Here is a 22,084-nt window from a genome sequence, read left to right as displayed (position 1 = left end):
TGTTAATGCATTTTCATAATGTTGAGGAATTGTGCAGTCTTTTCTATTTTTTTTACTATGTCATCATAGTAAGGGATGTTGGCAGGGGGGAGGGGGACATAGAAAGTGTAATTTTAAGGTACCATGGCTTTATTTAACTACCAGTCCTAAAGCTAGACAAGAGTTTTGTTATATACCTTAAATAAGAACAGGAAACCATTTCCAACTCTGCCCATTTCCAACTTAGTCCAGTACCACCTAATGACCAAACTATATATTGGCCTTATCCACACAGTTTTAGTTTAGCTGCACTGTGACAATTGAATATTAAACAAAACAAAATATGCATGGCATGACCTACTCTCCCTTCTGTCACTAGGAGGCAGCTATCTGAAATGGGGAGCCTTTCATTGGCGAATGTTGAGGGTTCTCAAACTCATGAAAAGGGCATCAGTGCATGTCTTCTGCACTGGGTACTTGGGGTTCTAGTAAAAGACAGATGAACATAACGACCACATTTGCACATAACATTAAGCCCAAAGCATGGCTTCCTCAGAATCAGGAGGCAGGTGTTTTGCTCCTCCCAGGTTCTTTTGATTTGACATGTCAATAACTCCAAGGAGTGGATCATTCTAGCTTTCAAAGGTATGTTTGAGTTGAATACTAGTTTGCCCACAAATAACAGCACACACTGTGTTGACTAGCTTATCATTGAAAACAGCACAGGGGCTTTCTAGCACTCCCAACATTTTTGTATTGGGGATGTGTGTTCTGAACATGAAAAATCTCATCCATGAGATTTTACAGTGCCTCTGGTGCTGAATAATAATCATTCAAAGTGGCTTCTTTGTACAATTTTCCTTTTTGGAGAGGTCTGGTGTCTTTATTCTAGATGTATTGCCTCTAGTATGCTTTTGTCACCACAATTAATTTTCAGATGTGGAATTTATTTTTCTTAGTCCATTACAATGTATATTATTATTATTAGTAGTAGTAGTATTATTATTATACGTTTATTTATACAGTGGTACCTCGCAAGACGAATGCCTCGAAAGACGAAAAACTCGCAAAACGAAAGAGTTTTTCGTTTTTTGAGTTGCTTCGCAAGACGGATTTCCCTATGGGCTTGCTTCGCAAGACGAAAACGTCTTGCAAGTTTGTTTCCTTTGTCTTGCAAGTTTGTTTCCTTTTTCTTAAAACCGTGCATTCACTTCGAGGAGCAACTCATAGCACGCGGTGTGGTAGCCTTTTTTGAGGTTTTTGAAGACTTTGGTGATTTTTGAAGCTTTTCCAAAGTCCGTGCTTCGCAAGACGAAAAAATCGCAAGACGAAAAAACTCGCAGAACGAATTTCGTCTTGCGAGGCACCACTGTACTTCGCCTATTTCTCTTATGGGACTCAAGGCGGCTTACAGATTAAAAACAAGAACCTCTCAAAAAAATCAGAAAATCAGTAATTAAAATACAATTGATAGAATTAAAACTATATACATATATAAGATCCGTTTAAAAACATACCAGTGACTACAATAAAAACAGCAGGGCACCAGCTCTTTAATTAAAAGCAATCAGTTCCCAAAAGCCTGTGGCAACAAGAAAGTACTCACCTGCCAGTAGGACAGCAAGGAGGGAGCTGGTGTAGCTTCTTTAGGGAAGGAGTTCCCAGAAGTCTAGGAGCAGACCACTGATAAGGCTGTCTCCCATGTCCCCACCAAGAATGCCTGAATATTGTGAATGTTCTGTTCAGGATTGAAGTGTAGGGATGAACGCGGAGTGGGGAGTAGGGTCCGGAGGGAGCACACTTCTCCACCAGCAGGCAGCCACAGTCTGCCTGCACGTGTGACCCTGGGGTGCATAGCATACTCCCCCTCACAGACAAAGTCACGGCTGTCTAGGACATCGTTCCCTCTGTCTGACCTTTTGCGGTCTCAGCAGTCTGCGGTGCCCTGTCTGTAACCTTTGTCTCTGAGACCTTTTGTCTCCTTCATCATACACCGTGCAAGGGGGAAATCACGCGGTGGAAACAGGTGCCAAAATAACTTTGTACCACCCCACGATCTCGGGACCGAAGATGTGTAAAGGTCACAGCCCAAAATGTATCTGCCTTGGTTTGCATATTTGTCTCAATAAAAGGAGGCTCCACAGGAATGGTGGTAGCTCGCTTCAGCGCACCTGTGCCCAGCTCACTTGATGATCAACACCTGTCTTGGGCCTTCACTTCACCAGCATAACCATACCAATCTAGCAGTAGAAGTACACAGGTGTGTCCTGTTGTCTTGCCTGTTTCTTTATTGAGTGCGGACATGTTTCTTGCTTTTTCGTTTTTTTATGTCCTTGTTGTCTTATTTATATTGTGGGTAATGCACCATTGACGGTTTGTTTAGTTGCATCATAAAATTTCCAGTAATAATAATAACAATTTCTCACCAAAGTTGACTTATTTTTTTTCTTTGCTAAATGATATCAATAAATAGGTGGCCCACTGCGTTGCCCTCTTTTGCTATTGTCACTAAGAAATTAGGATAAGGTTTATAGGAGAGGTGTCTATTTACTGTGCAGTAGATTGCCTCAGCTGATAAAACGGTGGTGTTTCAATCAGTACTGGTGATTAACACACGGTAGTGACATAATCTTGGATTGTTTTCAGACTTCCTGTTTGTTCAAACAAATGTTCAACAGTGTTTGTGGGGAGGTTAGACAAGGTTAGATTGAGCATCCATTCTGGTTGCCGGGAGGTTATAAAACGTTGTGTCAAGCAATGGTTATCCAACTTTCTAGCACATTTTCCTGACACTCTCCTTCAGCAAAATGTTCAGTTTTGGTGGAAAGGGGGTTTGCTACACAAGAGCACCAAATAAGTGTTAGTTGCACAACCTGGGATTGTTGGTATGCAATTAAATTCCACCTGAACATAGCCCTTAAGTTGGTTTAATGTTTCATATTATTGTATTCATTTATTTATTTCTCGTAACTGTGTGTGTTTGCTAAGACCTTTCACCAAAAGCAATAAATACAACGGAGTACTGGAATGGATGAGGCACAATCCATTCTGTTTAAAGATTGTGTAGATGTGCAGCAGAGGAAGACACGCCACATCTGAGAGAAGAGTAGCAAAGATTAATAAGCACTCTGATGAAAGCGGTAGAAGTAAAAAAAAGAGATACAAGTCAAGTGGCTTAGCATGATTGCCTAAACTTGACTTGAACTAAGAGATACTCATACATGGCTACACCTTTATCAAGCTATCTTGCTCCAAAACACTGGAACATCAAGGAAGAGTTTAAAAATAGCTAGGTGGTAGCCACTAGACGAGGATTTTGTCCCGGCAAATGGATTCGAAAACCACATTAAGGATTGAACATGGTTATATTGTCACAGAAAGCGTTACTGAAGCAATTTAGATGATGCTCCAAACCAAGGGTTTCTGGTTCTGGTTTGAATGGAAAGCAGTAAAGCATAGTTTGCTAACTGGGACATCACAGCAGGATGTCAATATCAAGTCAGGAAATAGAAAGTGGAGTTGCATATAGTGGAGAGAGGTAGTATATGGCCCATCAGCTTGTTCCTGATCCATCATATCATGGTTTGGGCTACGGGATGGTCTGAACTGAGCTAGTGTGTGTGTTGCTTTCTTCTCAGAACTTCAGGAAATTTTTTTATACAGTCACGGATGTGCATGGTCAAAAGCCCAGAAAGATGGTGAATGTGTTACCTTTAAGCAGGAGTAGCTAACCTGTTCAACTCCCATCAGCCACACCTAGCATGGTCAACAGAGCGTTACAAGTTAGCCTCATCTGCCCTAAAGGGAAAAAATAAATTCGCTAATCCTTAAGAAATATAGTTTACTTTTACTGGATCATGAAAGTAAGTATGCATGACTATATTAAATACACTATCCATTAGTATATTACAAGACTCTTTTGGTGTGTGTGATAAACTGATTTTTAACCTCACGTGTTGAAACAGTTGTGGGACAGTTTTTGCTACTCAGGAAAGAAATATCTTGCTGCACATAATGAATGGACTGTACTCTTTACGTTCAGCTTTTTTTTTTTTTTTTCAGTTACCAAGCTTTAAATGGAACACTTTCAGTTCAGTGATTTCTCCCCTCCACCCCTCTCGTTCTTGTCATATATCACTGCCTTGTAAAATGTTCCTTTGGTTTGTGTGAGACTAACCTGGGCTCAATGGTTGCAAAATTTGCAAGATAGCAGCACTGTTTTTTGATTTGCGGAAATGGAGGCGAAGAATAGCCAATAGTTGGGTTCAGACACAGGGTTTTAGCATGATGTGAATCAACCGACTTGTGTGCTTCAATCTTCCCCTCTCATTCTGACAGGAATTGTATATATTAACAACATAAACCTGATTTGGTTAAGCACAGTCATATTTGAACAGCATTTTGAATTTCAGTATCTCACTGTGTTTCTACAAGATACCTTTTCTGGAGTCAAATGGATAAAATAGTCCCATAAGAATTGGTATTGTGAAGGCAGTAAAAGGTACATGAGTCAGTTATAAAACTGCTTCAGTTCTTTTCTAAAGCTTTAACAATTTTGCTAAGAGTGCTGCTTGTGGTATCATTTTGCCTTGAGCTGAGTTCGCAGTTGAGTTACAAGTTGTGGGGAAAGCGGTTTCCTAGACGCTTTCCTAAACTGCGTTAATGTGTTAAAAAATTGTTCTTGCTATTTTTGCATTGTAAAAGGTATATAACAGTATCATGTCTCTGAAAGAGAAACTACTGTAACTGCTGAAAGGTGGTTTTGCACTGGGAACATTCATCCTATTTAACTGTAATTGAAAAGTCTGTCAAACCACTGAAAAGCCAACTTCATTAAGAATTACAGAGTTAAGAAACTAAGAGGATGACAGCATCGATTTCATTGAGGAAGCACAGCGTTCACTTGTTTGGGTTTCATATCCAGCAGTTTGAAGAGCTAAACAGAAAATCTAAATTATGAATGATACTGACATTTGGGATTTCCTCTTTCTCTTACCTGCAGTGACACAGTGACATCCAAAGAAATAGTTTAAGATTTCAGATTGAGGATTAAAAATTGCAGGCAGTAATTTTGAGCCAGATGTAATTCATAGGAGGAAAGGGACTAACAAGCGCATATTACTGAAATGTCAATATGTAGTGAGTAGGAAATTTGAAAAAGGGAAAGAGTGGCGATTGTTCTGAAATACATTGATATATAAAATTTACTTTTTCACTCCTGTAAACACATTTTAAAGGTCCGCCTTTCAGCCTTTGTCTAATTTGCCTCTTTTGTCCCAGTTCCAGTGTTCCTGAATTGTGTTCTTAGCCTAGGGTACTTAGTCTGTTCTTTCCATCATGTGAAAGCATGGTTGCTTGTGCTACATACAGAGTTGATACTTATGGGTGAGAGAGTGTCTCAAAAGCACCACTTCCTCAGAAGTACAGTGGTGCCCCGCAAGACGAATGCCTCGCAAGACGGAAAACTCGCTAGACGAAAGAGTTTTCCGTTTTGGAGGTGCTTCGCAAAACGAATTTCCTATGGGCTTGCTTCGCAAGACGAAAATGTCTTGCGAGTTCCTGCGGGCTTTTTTTCCTTCCCCCCCCCCTTTTCTAAGCCGCTAAGCCGCTTATCCACTAAGCCGCTAAGCCGCTAATAGCGCTAATCCGCTAAGCCGTCAATGGGCTTGCTTCACAAGACGAAAAAACCGCTAGACGAAGAGACTCGCGGAACGGATTCTTTTCGTCTTGCGAGGCACCACTGTATACTGTTTATTGTGAGGGCTCCCTCTGGTGGTCTCTGCTACCAACTCTGAGAAATACAAGGAGCCATGGCTTGTCTACTGGAATCTTTTTCAATTTAAAAGTTGGAGCATCTGAGAGGACTTCTATCAAGAAAAGCTTTTCTTTTAAGTGTCCTTAGTTGAGCAGGTAGCAGCTGTCTGTTTGCCAACTATGCTTGAAAATTAAGTTTAATCAGTTAGACTTTTGTCATAATCAGGAACTGATAGTGATTTATTCCAGACATAATTATGGCTTAGCATTATGTGCACAAGGCTGGAGTGCCCATATTTCCCTTTCCTGCTGCTCTGGTGTAGCTGCAAAGAGATTGGAAGCTCTTTTTTCTGCTTTCAGGCAACTCTGGTTAGTCTTGCACTGGGATGCAGGAGCTGTGGTCCTCCATGTGTTGCCATGCTGAAGGAAGTTCAAATCCAATAATATCTGGAGGGCCCCATCCCTGCCTTAAACTATAGTTAAGATTAACCACTGCTTTTCTGAGTTCAGATATAATGAATAATTCTGGTTATCTTGAAACAGATGCAAACCCTGTCAATCTGCTCATGGCTGTGTCAGGGAAGAAGGGAGCATATGAGATAGGGACGAATTCACTATGGTTTAAGATTGTGTCTAAACAATAGAGACCCTTTCTTGTGAATAGGAGGCTAAATGGAAGCTTTGTCACAGTTTTCTTGTGGAAAGCACGGATAAATTGAATCTGCAATCAGACCCCTGCCCTGAAAGCAGGAGGAGGACTAATGTAATAATAAGGAAAAAAACATGAGCAGAAAGAGGAATTGGCTCTGAAAGGCTTTGAAAGTACCAGCATCCTTTGGTATTTTATATGATGGTAAAATAGAAATGATTTGGTGATTCCAGAATATTTCATCTATAGCAGAACAAAAGATCACAACCATTACATTTCTTTGGATCATAAAATCTTTGTGTGTTGATGAGATGGCATTTCATACAAATGAGGTACAGACTTAAAATGAAAGCTGGACTCTGCAGCATTTTGTTTGCTGGTGACTTCATCAAAACTTGAAAGATTTTGCAATTTGGAATCAAGAACTTGAATGCTTAAAGAATTCTCACTGAAGCATTTCACAGTGCTAGCATTTGTAGTAGTAATTTAGAAATCCATTTTGAAATTTGACATGCAATCTTGTCATAAGAATGCACTACCAGCCGTTTAGGACAAAGATGAATCCTTCTGCTTTAAAGGTTAGCTTAAATTTGTCATGTCTATGCATAAGATTTCGGGACACCCCCCCCCCCCCAAAGTTTATAGCACTTGTTAAATTCTATTATTTTGTAATGTGTACTAAATAGACTGTTCAGCAGACCCACTAGTGACAAGAACTTTTATTGCCTGCAACAGCAACACATTTTGTTTGAATGCAGTATAGACACTGGAAGAGAGTAGCCTTTTGTCAACATCAAAGGCCCTTCTTTGTGTTCCTCCTCCACAAGAGGTCCAGAGGGTGGCGACATGAGAATGGGCCTTTTCTGCAGTGGCTCCCCACTTGTGGATCACTCTCCCCAGGGATGCTCACTTGGCACCTTCATTACATATCTTTAGGCACGAGGCAAAAACATTCCTCTTTTCCCAGGCCTTTGGCTGATTAAACAATATATGCCCCTTTAAACTGTTTTTGTTTATTACTATGGAATGTATTTTTATGTTTTTATATTGTAAACTGCCTTGTGATTCCCTGATGAATGGTAGTATAGAAATTATAATTTAACTTACAGGAGTTGTTGTTTAGTTGTTTAGTCGTGTCCAACTCTTCATGACCCCATGGACCAGAGCACGCCAGGCACTCCTGTCTTCCACTGCCTCCTGCAGTTTGGTCAGACTCATGTTGGTAGCTTCGAGAACACTGTCCAACCATCTCGTCCTCTGTTGTCCCCTTCTCCTTGTGCCCTCCATCTTTCCCAACATCAGGGTCTTTTCCAGGGAGTCTTCTCTTCTCATGAGGTGGCCAAAGTATTGGAGCCTCAGCTTCAGGATCTGTCCTTCTTACAGGAGTGGAGAATAGCAATTAAGAGTTTTTAATTCTTAAATTTGTTATGAATTAACACTCTTAATTGGTGTCACGTTCTCCATGGCAACATTCCATCCCTTTCTCATGTTCTTCTGTAGGAAGATCTCTCCAGTGTTGTCCCCAACTGGCCTCAAAGCAACAAGGATTTGTGAGTGTCAGGAGAACAGTGTTCCTAGGACATGTGTTGGAAATTTCAGAGCCTTTTAAGCGACAAGTTTCTGGAGTCTCCCGAGTCAAGCTGCCCAGCAAAGCACAGGACGTATTCAGTTCCTTAGTGTCATTGTAAAAGAAAACATTGTAACTGCCCAAATGTAGAAACCTCATACAGTACTCTCCATAATGAAAACCCATATATGAAATCATTTTATCATTGACCAAATCAGGGGCAATGCTTTTTATTCTCTTTTATTTAACTTTTCAGGTATTACAGTGCCACCATTATGCAGATGTCCGGTGTTCAAGATGACCGGCTTGCAATTTGGCTTGCTGCAGTGACAGCATTCACTAATTTCATTTTCACTCTTGTTGGAGTCTGGCTTGTTGAGAAAGTGGGCCGGCGAAAACTCACCCTCGGAAGCTTAGCAGGTACAACTTTCATTATTGTGTGACATGTTGTTTCAGGCCAAGATGGACTGTGTAGAAGAAAGTTTATTGAGACAGGGAAATGCAGTAACGATGGCAGAAGATTGCTCTTAAAGCTTCTTAAATTAACAAGCCAAGTTGGGGTCTGCAGGTCTGTAGGAAACGGCAGGCCTATGTTCAGTTGCTTGATCAGGTGTGGCATATTTGGGGTTCTTTTGGATGAGTTGCCTCTCTGCAGGATTAGAATGAAAGGTATTAAGCATATATGCCCCCATAAGCATGTGAGCAATCAAATTATAAAATTGTAGAGTTGGAAGGGATACCAAGTGTCATCTAGTCTTATCTCCTGTGATGCAGGAGTTTAAACTACAGTGGTACCTTGGTTTACGAACTTAACCCGGTCTGGAAGTCCATTCTTAAACCAAGGTGTGCTTTCCCATAACAGCAGGAGACTCAATTTAAAAATGGAACACACTCAACAGGAAGCGGAATGTGTTCTGCTTCCAAGACAAAGTTCAAAAATCAAAATACCTACTTCCGGGTTTGCAGTGTTCTTAATCCAAGTTGTTCATAAACTAAGCTGTTCTTAAACCAAGATACCACTGTAGATCATACATGACAGATGGCCATCCAACTTCTGCTTAAAAATCTCCAAAGAAGGTGAGTCCACCTGGAACTCCCTCCTGGGAATCTGTCCCACTCTCAAACAGCTCTTAACTGCCAGAAAGCTTTTCCTGATGTTTAACAAGCATCTCCTTTCTTGTAACTTGGATCCATTGCTTCAGTTCCTAGCCTCGGGAGCAGGAATAGCAACCAGTAACAAGCAGTTATGAATCGAAGACCTGGGATAGCCAAGTTGTTAGAGAATGAGACTCCTAATTTCAGGCTTGTGGGTTTGAGCCCAACATTAGGCAAAAGATTTCTGCATTGCAGGGACTTGGACTATACAGTGGTACCTCAGGTTATATACGCTTCAGGTTACATATGCTTCAGGTTACAGACTCCGCTAACCCAGAAATAGTGCTTCAGGTTAAGGACTTTGCTTCAGGATGAGAACAGAAATCGTGCTCCAGCGGCGTGGTGGCAGCAGGAGGCCCCATTGGCTAAAGTGGTGCTTCAGGTTAAGAACAGTTTCAGGTTAAGAACGGACCTCCGGAACGAATTAAGTACTTAACCCGAGGTACCACTGTATGACCCTTACAGTCCCTTCCAACTCTACAATTCTATTCTTCTTAAGTAACAATGTAGAATGGTAAGACTTCGTAATAGCTAAGCTTGATAACAGTGTTGCACAGTAAAATAATGTAACTCTCAGTCTTCTGTGCAAATTCTTAAGAGTTTCTAAATTAATTTGCCCGTGTAAATAGTTTTTATCCAGCCTGGTTTGCATTGATAAGTGAACTAGCTATGGCGTGTTCATCTTTATTTAGTGTTCACTGTTGTATGCCTAGACCTGGTTCACACAACATGGTAAACCAAAGTTAGACTTCCCTAGACCATGTGAAAGGACAGGCATCCAGAGAAGAGCTCACAGCTGCTTTGCTGGTCTTTTTCATTCCTCCTGAACAAAGCCAAGGCTTGGCTTGTGTGTCTGCACTGCAGTTTGTGGGTAAGCTCTCTCCTCAACCCCAAGCTGGAGCCAAGAACAAACCTTGGCTACAGCTTGTGATCGTGAGGTGATAGCTGACCTGTGGAACCCAGTTTGGATGACATACCAAGCCAAATGTTGACCTGGTTCTGCATAGTGCAGCAGTAAAAGGGAGAAAGGAAGAAGAAAGGCTGTGAGCAGCTCTCCATGGCCTCCACATCTGCATGCTCTTGGTAAGCCATAGGTTTGCATGATATAAGCCAAAACAAATAAATACCAAATACAGTGGTGCCCCGCAAGATGAATGCCTCGCAAGACGAAAAACCCGCTAGACGAAAGGGTTTTCCGTTTTGGAGGCGCTTCGCAAAACGAATTTCCCTATGGGCTTGCTTCGCAAGACGAAATGTCTTGTGAGTTTTTCCGACTTTTTTTTCCTTCCCCCCCCCTTTTTCTAAGCCGCTAAGCCACTTATCTGCTTATCCGCTAAGCTGATAAGCGGCTAAAAGCCGCTAATAGCGCTAATCCGCTCAGCCGTCAATGGGCTTGCTTCGCAAGACGAAAAAACCGCTAGACGAAGAGAATCGCGGAACGGATTATTTTCGTCTTGCGAGGCACCACTGTACAGCTTCTATTTAATTAGCTGTCTTCTTTTGATTTGATTGTGCTTTCTATTTTAAAATTCCAAGAGATACCCTGTTCTGTTTGCCCTAAACCACTGTAAGAGCTAGTAATGTAAAGCATTTTGGAAACAGTAATTTTCAGTAACAATGAGTAACTAACTTTTCTCAGCTGGTGACTGTTTTCAATTTCCAGTTGCTTTTTTGAAACCCTGTAGTAATTCAAGCATTTTTAAATAAAGAAGTCAGTTTGCTGTTTTTCTGAAAACAGGGGTATTGAAACTCCATCCTATTCAAACCTGTAGAGTACTGTAAGTTCTGCTGACAGATTTCAGTGAATACATCTTACTATAAAGAGACTGGATTTCAGACTGAATGTTGCAGATTTTTCAAGTGCTTCAACATGCTTCAGCACGTTTCAGAGATGAGAAGGAAGGGTCATTGCCCGCCTGATCTAAATTTTCAATGCTGCTGAGAGGCACAACTATCCTTTCCCTCAAAGTACCTACACTTAGCAAGTGAGCTGCAAGAAGAAGCCAGTATATAGCATGCTGTTAATTCATGATTTAAAAAATCCGTAACATTTTTAACCACTTATGAACGAACACCTGCTACTTGGATGGCTCTGACAAAGTGTTGTGTTCTCATTTTCGAGGAGGACCTGCAGAGGGCTTCACTTGTCTCTTGTTTGGGGAGGCTTAAAGTTACAGGTAGTGTAAGACTTTGCAGCCATAAGGTTCCAACCTCCTTTCTTATATTGTAAGGATAAATCATTTCTTGCCTGGTCTACACAACATCTTTTTCTTGTTTATAGATGCCATAGAATGAATTTGGGCCTTCAGGAATGCAAATCTCTGAAGAAATGTTGTCCTCTTAATGCTACTTTCCATGTTTTCCTCAGATAAACAGAATTCTGCACTCAGTATTTCTTAACAAAATGACTATTTAAACACCTGTTTACTTCAGCCTCAGCTGTTACAAGGCAGATTGGATTGTCAGATGCTAGAATTGGATGCTATTGTGACATTCGCCTTTTCGTAGATATCATTGTATCTGAGCATTTGGATGAAGTGCCAACATATTGTGAGGAATTTTTAATCAAAGTAGCAACTCGGTCCCATGTTCCTTGCCATTCTGTGTTATGTGATGTTCTTGAGCATTGCATATGTCAAGGAGTTAGGTGCCTAATATAAATACTTTATTGCAACGGACAAAGTCAGCTCAACATTGTTAAATTGAACAAAATAGCAGTTTTCTGCTAAAGAAGCACATTTGTGTTAGTAAAATTCTGTTCTGAACTAAAGTGTTTTGTTTCTTTCTTGTAGGCACTACAGTTGCACTTCTTATTTTAGCTTTGGGATTTTTGCTGTCAGCTCAGGTTTCACCACAAGTCACTCTTAATCCCGAAGGCCCTTCAGGTCAAAATTCTACCTGCACAAAATACAGGTAAGTTGCTGTGATTTCCTCATAAAAACCTCTGATGAGAATCCAATTTATTTTTCTAGTGTGTTCAAAACACATTAGGGACATTCTGTTTCTTCCTTCATAGGGTTTGTACCTTTGCAGTTGAGGTGTGCCAATGAGTAATGTTAGTAGCTCATTGTATTTTGATTGCTATTAATTGTATATCAGCAAAAGATGTACTGACGTCTTTGGTAGTTGTCTGTCTGCAGTAAAAACATAGAAAGAACTCAACTTGTGCAGAACTTACTCCATGCAGCTTTCCTGTAGAGAATTCCTAAGTTGGTCCAATTGCTTTCCTAGGGTTCAGGAAACTTAGTCTATTACTTGGGTCAGAGTGGGGGCCCTTCAGCCTTCCATTTATTTTATTTTTTGTTCCATTTCCTATTAGGCCCAAGTGGTCAGGAACGATGGGGAGTTGTAGTCTACAACATCTGGAGGGCCACACATTCCCCATTCCTGATTTAGGCAAACACTTTGGCTTAGATCCGAAGAGCCCCTGGCACAAAACAAGGCAAGGCATGCTTACTCACAAGACTCATGCCCTGCAAGATCACCAAGCATGGAGATGCTCTCTGGGTTGGGGCGGATGCATCTTTCCCAGCAACAGGAGTGCCACTGGGTCCTGGGCGACCAGGCTGTGCCCTCCCCATCACCCCATGAGATGCCCATTGTTGTCCTTGTCTCCCTGGGAGGAAAGAAGGAAGATGGGAGTCCTCGTTCCCCAGCCAGAGCAGCTGCCTTCTTCCCCCAGTATTAACTCCCCATGTCACCTCCTTTTCCCCTCACCTGTCTCAGCCTGGTACTCCACTTCTGAGTCTGACGATGCCTCAGGACTCATGACAGGGTAGTTTCTACATTGTGCAGTTTGTGCAAACTGCTACAGCACGATTGCTTGACGAGACTTCAGTTCTGTCGGCATATTATGCTTCTGCTCAACCATCTTCTGTGGTTTCACTGTGGTATATAAAGCTCTTAATAGCGTGGGACCTGGTTACTTAAGGGACCCCCATGCTCCATGTATGCCTATTTGATTACTTTGTTTGGGAGAACTTGTACTTTTACGATTTTCACATAATTTTTGTTCCACATTTCTGAGAAGTTGTTCCTTTAATGTTCTCTGCTCTTGTGAGCCATTCTCACTACATTGTTTTAGATGCTTGCTGCAAACTTTTCTTATCTGGAAAAATGATTTGATTACTTATTATTTGTTTTAAAGTGTTGTTGTTTTTTTATATTTGCTTTTAATTATGATGGTTTTTAATATAGGCAAGTGACTGATTTATGCGAGGGTTATGTTCTAGACCTCCGCCCCTTTCTGTGACATTTGTGGGTTACATCCAGGTTTGGCGTGGTTTGCGCATGTGAGATCATGCACATAAGATGCATCTGAAGTGGTCACAGCCTGTTTTTGTTTCACAGATTTTAGCCCTATGTAGGTTTGGAAAGGGGACGCAGGTGGCGCTGTGGGTTAAAGCCTCAGCGCCTAGGGCTTGCCGATCGAAAGGTCGGCGGTTCGAATCCCTGCGGCGGGGTGCGCTCCCGCTGCTCGGTCCCAGCGCCTGCCAACCTAGCAGTTCGAAAGCACCTCCGGGTGCAAGTAGATAAATAGGGACCGCTTACCAGCGGGAAGGTAAACGGCGTTTCCGTGTGCGGCTCTGGCTCGCCAGAGCAGCGATGTCACGCTGGCCACGTGACCCGGAAGTGTCTCCAGACAGCGCTGGCCCCTGGCCTCTTAAGTGAGATGGGCGCACAACCCCAGAGTCTGTCAAGACTGGCCCGTACGGGCAGGGGTACCTTTACCTTTACCTTTAGGTTTGGAAAATTCTTTTGAAGAAGTGGTTTACAAATATTCTAAATAAATAAGCATTTCTTTGTAAAGAGAAGTTGTCAGAACAACAAAGGAAGAGGGCAGTATTATATTTTAAACTAAACATATTTATAGAAATATAATGACTTTTTCTCTTCCTAATGAAACACTGGCTGAATTGCATTTGGCAATACAGGAGGCATAGATGAAAAAATTGTAAATTAAAGGAATGCTTGTGGAAACAGATCTGAACTCGAGCTTATGTCTCACAAAGCTGATTCTTGCAATATTGCCATCTCTCCTCTAAGGAATACATTGCTTGGATGAAAGCATGATATTCTACTGTAACTCAGCTTACATTTACAGCGTATCTGCCACCTATAAGCATATTGGAAACCAATAGCAGATGCCTGGAGTGTTGGAGATGAAGGAGCTGTGCAGAGTTACTACTATATAACACTGACTTGTTATTTCACAAGTAATGCCTAAAAAGGTGAATTTTAATGAGTTCAGTTTGTGGGTGCAGACAATTGCTGAAGTAGGGGACAGTGATACCTTTATGTTCATGGAGCTTCTGATGTGATATTTCTCCTCCTTGTAAGGTTTTACAGCTGTCAAAAGCTTTGGATATCGCCCTGCAATTCCAGCTGAGCATGTCTATCTAATTTATAATTGCTGGAAATTTAGTCAAATGAGAACGGTAATTCCCATCTGCATGCAAACTGTCAAAGAAATGCGGTTCCATGCATAGCTTTATAAACAAACTTCTGTCACAGAAGTTTCTCTAATGCCAGCGTAGCATAGCTTTCTCATTTGTGTGTTGATTGACCCTATCTCTCTTCTCCCAGTACATGATTTCTTTGCTATTACTAGAACAAGATTGAAGACGGAACTAACTCCAGATGATAAGAACAGAATTGCTTTCACAACTTAGGGAAAGCAATTTTAATGCACACATCTCTTTTCGTGGTAGGGTGTTTGAAGGGCAAATAGCGTACTGCAGAGAAATGTGTTAGAGATGCAACTCAATATGGTAACTCCTCAATTTAAAACCTAGTTCACATAAAATCAAAAACAGGTTCCGGTTATAGTACAAATTAGTGGAGAAATGGAACCTGAGATTGTAGTTTATTGGTGGCATTGTGGAAATTACATCAGGGGTAGAAAACATTGTGTTCTTCAAATGTTTTGGACTACAATTCCCATCATGCCTGACTGTGCTGGCTGGGCTTATGGGAGCTGTACCCCAAACATCTGAAAGACTTTACATTGGCTACTCCTGCATTACAGCATCAAGCAATGGGTGAGGTACACTTTCAGTTTAACAAATGAAGTTGAGAGCAGAAGAGAAATAGTTAACAGTACTCAGATCATATTCAGGTGCGCTGGATGAAATTAAGGTTGGGTTATGCTATTAGATTCTAATAGGTACGTTGAAAATACTTGACTTTCGTGTTTCTTTCGCTGCTGTGGATTGGCATGAATACATTTTAAGCAATTTCATTAGACGTTCAGATTGTGGATTATATCTGATTGTGGTGAATTGCCGTAAATTGCTTTGGGTGCCCACTGCCTAGGGGTGGAAAATTTGTGTACGTTCCTGATCACCTGTCTCAAAAAAGATACAGTGGTGCCCCGCAAGACGAATGCCTCGCAAGACGAAAAACTCGCTAGACGAAAGGGTTTTCCGTTTTTCGATGTGCTTCGCAAGACGAATTTCCCTATGGGCTTGCTTCACAAGATGAAAACGTCTTGCGGGTTTGCTTCCTTTTTCGTAAAACCTTTAATACCCGGGGAATCCGCGCTCTGCAAGATGAAAAAATCGCAAGACGAAGCGACTCGCGGAACGAATTAATTTCGTCTTGCGAGGCACCACTGTATTATAGAGCTAGAAAAGGGCAGAAGGGGTTGGGCAGTCATCCAGAGTGATAAAGGGGTAGAGCACTTTCCCTGTGATAAAATGTAAAAGCATTTGGAGCTCTTTTCTTCAGAAAAGAATAATGTGGAGAATTGGGTGGAGCACTTCTTACTCTCATTGTAGCTGTTAAATTGCATGCTCCACTGGCAGTCCTTTTATTTCAGCCTTTATTAAATAAAAGAACACCCAGTTACTTTATTGATGCAATAAAAGAGAACCAGAATATCTACCTCGTATTAGACTACAAACTCTGCAATTACTTTTGGGGGTTCGGGCAGTGGGTTTAAAATATTTTTTAAAAAGCAATTATACTAAACAACATAAAATCCCAAACTTTTAAACTTCTAAGGTGTCACATACTATCTTGCATATTTGTAATAGTTCTCAGTTAATTTAAGGTCAGTAGAATAAGCCGATTACCTTAATTACTATGGAAATATTTGTGAATGTCTCATTCCAGATCCTTATTCCACACTGTAATACTTAATGGTTTGGAAATTAATCATAATTTGATAAAAAGTCTAGGCAACCCTTTTGTTCAAAATAACTTTTACAAACTCAGTTTTCTTCCTTGTTAGATACCCATTTACCGTATTTTTCCCTGTATAAGACTAGGTTTTCCCCCTAAAAAATAATGTCAACAATTTGGGGGTGTCTTATACACAGATACATCTGCCCCATTTTCTTAAATCAGAACCCCCCCAAACAGGGGGTGTCTTATACATGGGGCGTCTTATAGATGGAAAAATACGGCAATTTTTTATGCATCCACTGTCTTAATAGAAACAGTGGAGATCTTAAATAGTATTTACTCTATTTAATACTCTAATAGTATTATGGTAATATTCCAAATAGGAGATCTTAAATGCTTGTCTTGCTACATGAAACTCTTTTACACTCTAATGGTATTATGGTAATATTCCAAATAGAATGAAGCCTTGTGTAATAATAAATATTGTTCCATATTTACATAATTGGTACACTTTTTCCATTACTACACTTTCAATTTTGAGCAAGGACTGTTAGAGGAGCAGAAATGTACTTTATTGAGCCTGCTTTTTAAGGTACAAGGGTGCCCTAAGACATAGTAGATTAGCCCTAAGAAGCAGGGTGGGGGAAACAAATTGACTTAAAAAGAATTGTTTTAAAGCAGGCAGCGCATGCTCAACTATGAGACATGGTAGGGGATTCTAGTTGTGTTAATTTACCATTTACTACTCAGTTTTGCAGCCTTTGTGGATCAGTGTAAAAATGCAAACTTCTGTATAGATATTTGTGTGTGTATATGTGTGTGTGTGTGTGTGTGTGTGTGTGTGTGTGTGTTTTCAACAAAATAGAAATCTAAATGCTCTGTTTTGTGTAACTTAGATCCAGACATTAAATGGGGCGGCATTCCTACATGCGTTTTCCTCCAGACAAACGTCTTCTAGAGCCAGTTGTGTGTAGAGTTCATATGAGGCAAAGATGACAATCTGTTGCCCCAGCACACACCAATGAATGAGTCATCTTCACAGAATTAACTTTGCAAATTAGTCATACCAATCTTCACTGCTGACTGAAATGAAAGTTTTGGTATAATAGATGCATGGTGTGTCGAAACAGCACATTGTTTGCTGCTGCAAGATTTAGTGATGGCCACCAGCTTGGATGGTTTTGATTAGATCGATAGGGCTACTTAGCCACAATAGTTGTGTCCTGTGTCCACAGTTGGAGGTAGTATGCCTCTGAATACATTGCTGAGAATTACAGGTATATCACTTCCTGTTTCCAGCGGTGGAAAATGTCTGATCCCACACGATCGGACCTCAGCTGTTCCGATAATTCAGGTCTGATATGGGGGTAATTAACCCTGGCAGCCTCCCCAGGGCAGGGGAGGACTGTCTCAACGACCCGCGGTCTGCCCCAGATTGCCGATGTGGCAGACGGCAGGGGCACTGGGTCACGGAGTTAGGGACAGCTGACACTCCTGCGACGCCACCCCATAGCCGGACGCATCTGTTTGGGAAAATATAAAGATTTGGAAAGAGATCCTCATCACGACGTTTGGAATGTGGAGGGGCTTGGTATGTAAAAAAACATTCTTTTATCCTTAACATCAACAATCCGTAATGCATGCCAAGCCTCATTAAGAACTTAAATTGCTCTTCAGAAAGTGAGTTCAGATGGACCTTCATATATAATTGGGATCTACTCGCAGCCACTTCTCTTCTAAGACCGGAAATGTCTGTTAAAGACGAAAACAAAGGACAAAGGACAAAATGGCTTCTACCCACTACGTCTTTATTGAATATCTGAAATACTTCCCTGATTGAGAGAAACAGGAGCTAACTGATGGTTGGTTATAAAGACTGGAAACAATATTACATATACAACTGTTTGCAAAAAGATGGTTTTTTGATTACGAGAGAGAGGGGACTGGGAAGATTCCAAAGGCCAATTGCTAACTGTCTGATATATGGCTACATTGCAAACAGTCTGTTTAAGATAAATCAACAAGGAGGTTACAGAAGGAAATTTCTCTCTGTTTCTTTGATAACACCTGGACGGGAAAGATTAACGATCTGGGAGCTGCCAAAATAACAACTCTCAAAGAGCTGGACAGAACTTTGAAATTGGATGCAATTAAATGACGCGGTGCGATGAAAAAACAGCTGAAGGAGTACAATATACGGACAAATCTGCACTCCATAGGGAAAAAAAGTATCTGTTTTCTGACATGAATGAGGATCGTAGAACCAGAGTCAAAATGTGGAGGGGAAAAATTGGACATGGAATTATGAATAACATTGAGGGTGATGAGAGGCAGGACAATGATGTTGAATGCGCTTCGAAATTCAGACCGTGGGAAGTCAAAACAAAATTATTACAATTTGGAAGACAATTTGGAAGACCTTTTTTATTTTATTTTTTTATTTTTATTGGATTTGATTTGATATGTTAATTGGATGTTTTTATTGGAAAATTAATAAACGCTTTTTAAGAAAAGAGAGAGAGAGAATTACAGGTATGGAGTGTACCATTGCCCTTTTGGATTGGCAACTCTGTAAATAGGATGTTGGACCAAATGAACACTTGACTTGACTGAGCAGGGGTGTTCTTATATTCTTTAATGTAGCAACCAGCAGTGCTCCATTAAAAACTGGTCTGTATTCCATTGGTCTGCTCATCCATGGTCTAATCTGTACCAGCATTTAAGTGCCCTGGGATTTTAAAAGCCACACTACTCCAGTTAGTGCCCTTTAAAACACTTCTATGTTTTGTTACAATATAAAATACAAGCCCCATGTAGTTGAAAAATAGAGGTTCTGGTGGTTTCCATGAAAAGCTCCAAAGAACCGAATCCCAGAATGAAGCACATGTGCCTGTTCCAACCATTTTCCACTGCTCTAATCAAAATGTAATTAAAATTCTATTGGAAAGCTCATGCTGTAGAGCTGAAGAATGACCTTATAATAAATCCTGAAATTGGCTAAGCAATAAAAGCTGTTCCCGGGTACTATCATTTAACCTTTCTTTAGCATGTTTCTCTCTCTATTAAATCTCCTAATTTAATTTTAAACCCTGGAGGGTAGCATCTCTCAACACAAAGAGTCCAGACATCTGTCATGTTAGTAATAAAATATGAAATAGGAAATTAATTTTATTTTTAGGTCAGCCTCAACATGAAGAAAGGAGTATTTTTTTTTTTAGTATGTAATAGAATGTTGACATTTTGCAATGCCACACTCTTAATTTTTGATAGGGTAGCTGTCACAGGTTAGGCAGGCAGCTAATGGATGATGGTGGTTGGTTGGTTTATACCCCTCCTTTTTCTGACATAGACTTAAGGTGGATTACAAATAAAATAAGAACAGGTAAAAACGGGGGGGGGGGAGGGATATTAAATAATAATAATTGGTAGGCGTCCCTACCTGTGGTGATGGGCCTCTCACAAAGATCTCAAAACCCAAGCAGGGTTTGTATGAGAGAAAACAGACTTTCGGATAGTTTGGACCTAAGCCATATAACCAGCACTTTGAATTGTGGCTGGAAGAGGACTGTTAATCAGGAGTTGTTCGGCTCCATATAGCCAGCCCCACTCAACAATCTGGCTGCAGCCAGTTGAAGTTTCTGAGCACTTTTCAAAGGCAGCCTGACACGGAGAGTGTTAGAGTATTAGATGAGGTATGCTTGATATCACCAATGTGCATTGGAAAACAAAAGGTTTAAAATAAATAGTATAAGGGGGAAGTGGGACGCAGGTGGCGCTGTGGGTTAAAGCCTCAGCGCCTAGGACTTGCCGATCGAAAGGTCGGCGGTTCGAATCCCTGCGGCGGGGTGTGCTCCCGCTGCTCGGTCCCAGCGCCTGCCAACCTAGCAGTTCGAAAGCACCTCCGGGTGCAAGTAGATAAATAGGGACCGCTTACCAGCGGGAAGGTAAACGGCGTTTCCGTGTGCGGCTCTGGCTCGCCAGAGCAGCGATGTCACGCTGGCCACGTGACCCGGAAGTGTCTCCGGACAGCGCTGGCCCCTGGCCTCTTAAGTGAGATGGGCGCACAACCCCAGAGTCTGTCAAGACTGGCCCGTACGGGCAGGGGTACCTTTACCTTTTATAAGGGGGAAAACACTGACCTTGAGATACAGTGGTACCTCGGCTTACATACGCTTCAGGTTACATACGCTTCAAGTTACAGACTCCACTAACCCAGAAATAGTGCTTCAGGTTAAGAACTTTGCTTCAGGATAAGAACAGAAATTGTGCTCCGGCAGCGTGGCAGCAGCGGGAGGCCCCATTAGCTAAAGGTTAAGAACAGTTTCAGGTTAAGAACAGACCTCCGGAACGAATTAAGTACTTAACCCGAGGTACCACTGTATTTTAGATCCGAGAACACTAAGCAGTAATAGTAACACTTTCCTCAAAAGTTAGTGTCAGATCACACATCTGGTATGTATATTATTTTATGTAATCTTGACATAATAGAACAAACATAAGGAAAATATTGAAAAATTTAAAGCGCTGGCAGTCCTACCAAGGGAAAGGTTTGTATGAGAAATTATAGTGCTTCCCTTACGAAAGAATGAATTGCAACATCGGGAATCTTGCAATTCAATGGGAAATGATTTCCTCCCATATATCTTTAAATTCTGATGCATTTTATATTTAAACCCACCACATACAAGTAATAAGATTCCAGTTTTAATGCTATATGTATGTTGTTCCATTAAAATACCCAGAACAGTATAATTCACTATCAAAACCATATAATAATAATAATAAATCTTTCCCCCCTAAAATATTTATCCCTGTTGATATCTGTCTTTGAATGACATTGACTTTATGTGCTGTTGTTTTAAACTGCTTTTATATTTATAATTGATTTATAAAATTATTTTTATATTCGGTTTTCTACAACTTTTTAATATATCCAACTGTTTTGTTTTTTTATGTCCTTACATTACAAATTGCTCTGGGATGCCCCATGGGAAGCTATTCATAAATGAAATAAATTATCATATAAAACACGACAGATAAAAAGCAATCTCTGAAAGCAATAAAATACAACTAACACTTAAGAACAAAGCAAACAGAAATCTAGGAGCAGCAAAAGTGAACAATGATACATTCAAACTAGGGAAGGAATTCAATGTAGTGCAACGGCGATTTCTGTGTTAACATTTCTACTTTCCTTAAGCATAGCTGTCAACTTACAGATTTGAAAATAAGGGACCAGCAGCCTCAAAAATAAGGGATCAGCAGCCAAAATAAGGGATTTTAGCTGAGCTTATACATACATCCGCTACTGATGGAGCCATGCTGCTTTGGCTGCGACTGACAGTGTTTTGCAGGGGGTTGGACTAGATGATCCTAAGGGTCTACGACTCCGACCAAAGAAGAGTGGCAGACAAAACTGATGAACGACGTTGAGATGGCAAAGCTTACAGGCAGAATTAGAAACCAGGAAGAGGACCTCTTTAATAAAGAATGGGGAAAGTCTATAATTTACCGTATTTTTTGCTCTATAAGACTCACTTTTTCCCTCCTAAAAAGTAAGGGGAAATGTGTGTGCGTCTTATGGAGCGAATGCAGGCTGCGCAGCTATCCCAGAAGCCAGAACAGCAAGAGGGATTGCTGCTTTCACTGAGTAGCGATCCCCCTTGCTGTTCTGGCTTCTGAGATTCAGAATATTTATTTCCTTGTTTTCCTCCTCCAAAAACTAGGTGCGTCTTGTGGTCTGATGCGTCTTATAGAGCGAAAAATACGGTAATTGAAAAGCTATTGTATAGAGTTACATACATTGGTAGGATTGACAGAAAACTTGTAGTAAAAATTTGAACTATGGATGG

The 22,084-nt window shown here is 40.9% G+C and overlaps 1 protein-coding gene across 1 annotated transcript in view; it reads left to right on the top strand.

Annotated features, from left to right (window-relative positions):
• SLC2A13 (solute carrier family 2 member 13) overlaps positions 1 to 22,084 on the top strand; it is a 98,691-nt gene that overhangs the window by 51,534 nt on the left and 25,073 nt on the right. The window contains exons 5-6 of the mRNA XM_079994218.1: positions 8,206 to 8,369; positions 11,897 to 12,017. Of these exons, the coding sequence (XP_079850344.1) occupies positions 8,206 to 8,369; positions 11,897 to 12,017 (285 nt within the window). The remainder of the gene's footprint in view (positions 1 to 8,205; positions 8,370 to 11,896; positions 12,018 to 22,084) is intronic.

This window comes from Podarcis cretensis (genome assembly GCF_951804945.1).
Source record: "Podarcis cretensis genome assembly, chromosome: 10".
Classification (NCBI taxonomy): domain Eukaryota; kingdom Metazoa; phylum Chordata; class Lepidosauria; order Squamata; family Lacertidae; genus Podarcis; species Podarcis cretensis.
Note: the sequence above shows the minus strand (reverse complement) of the source record. Positions and strands in the feature narration are given on the sequence as shown.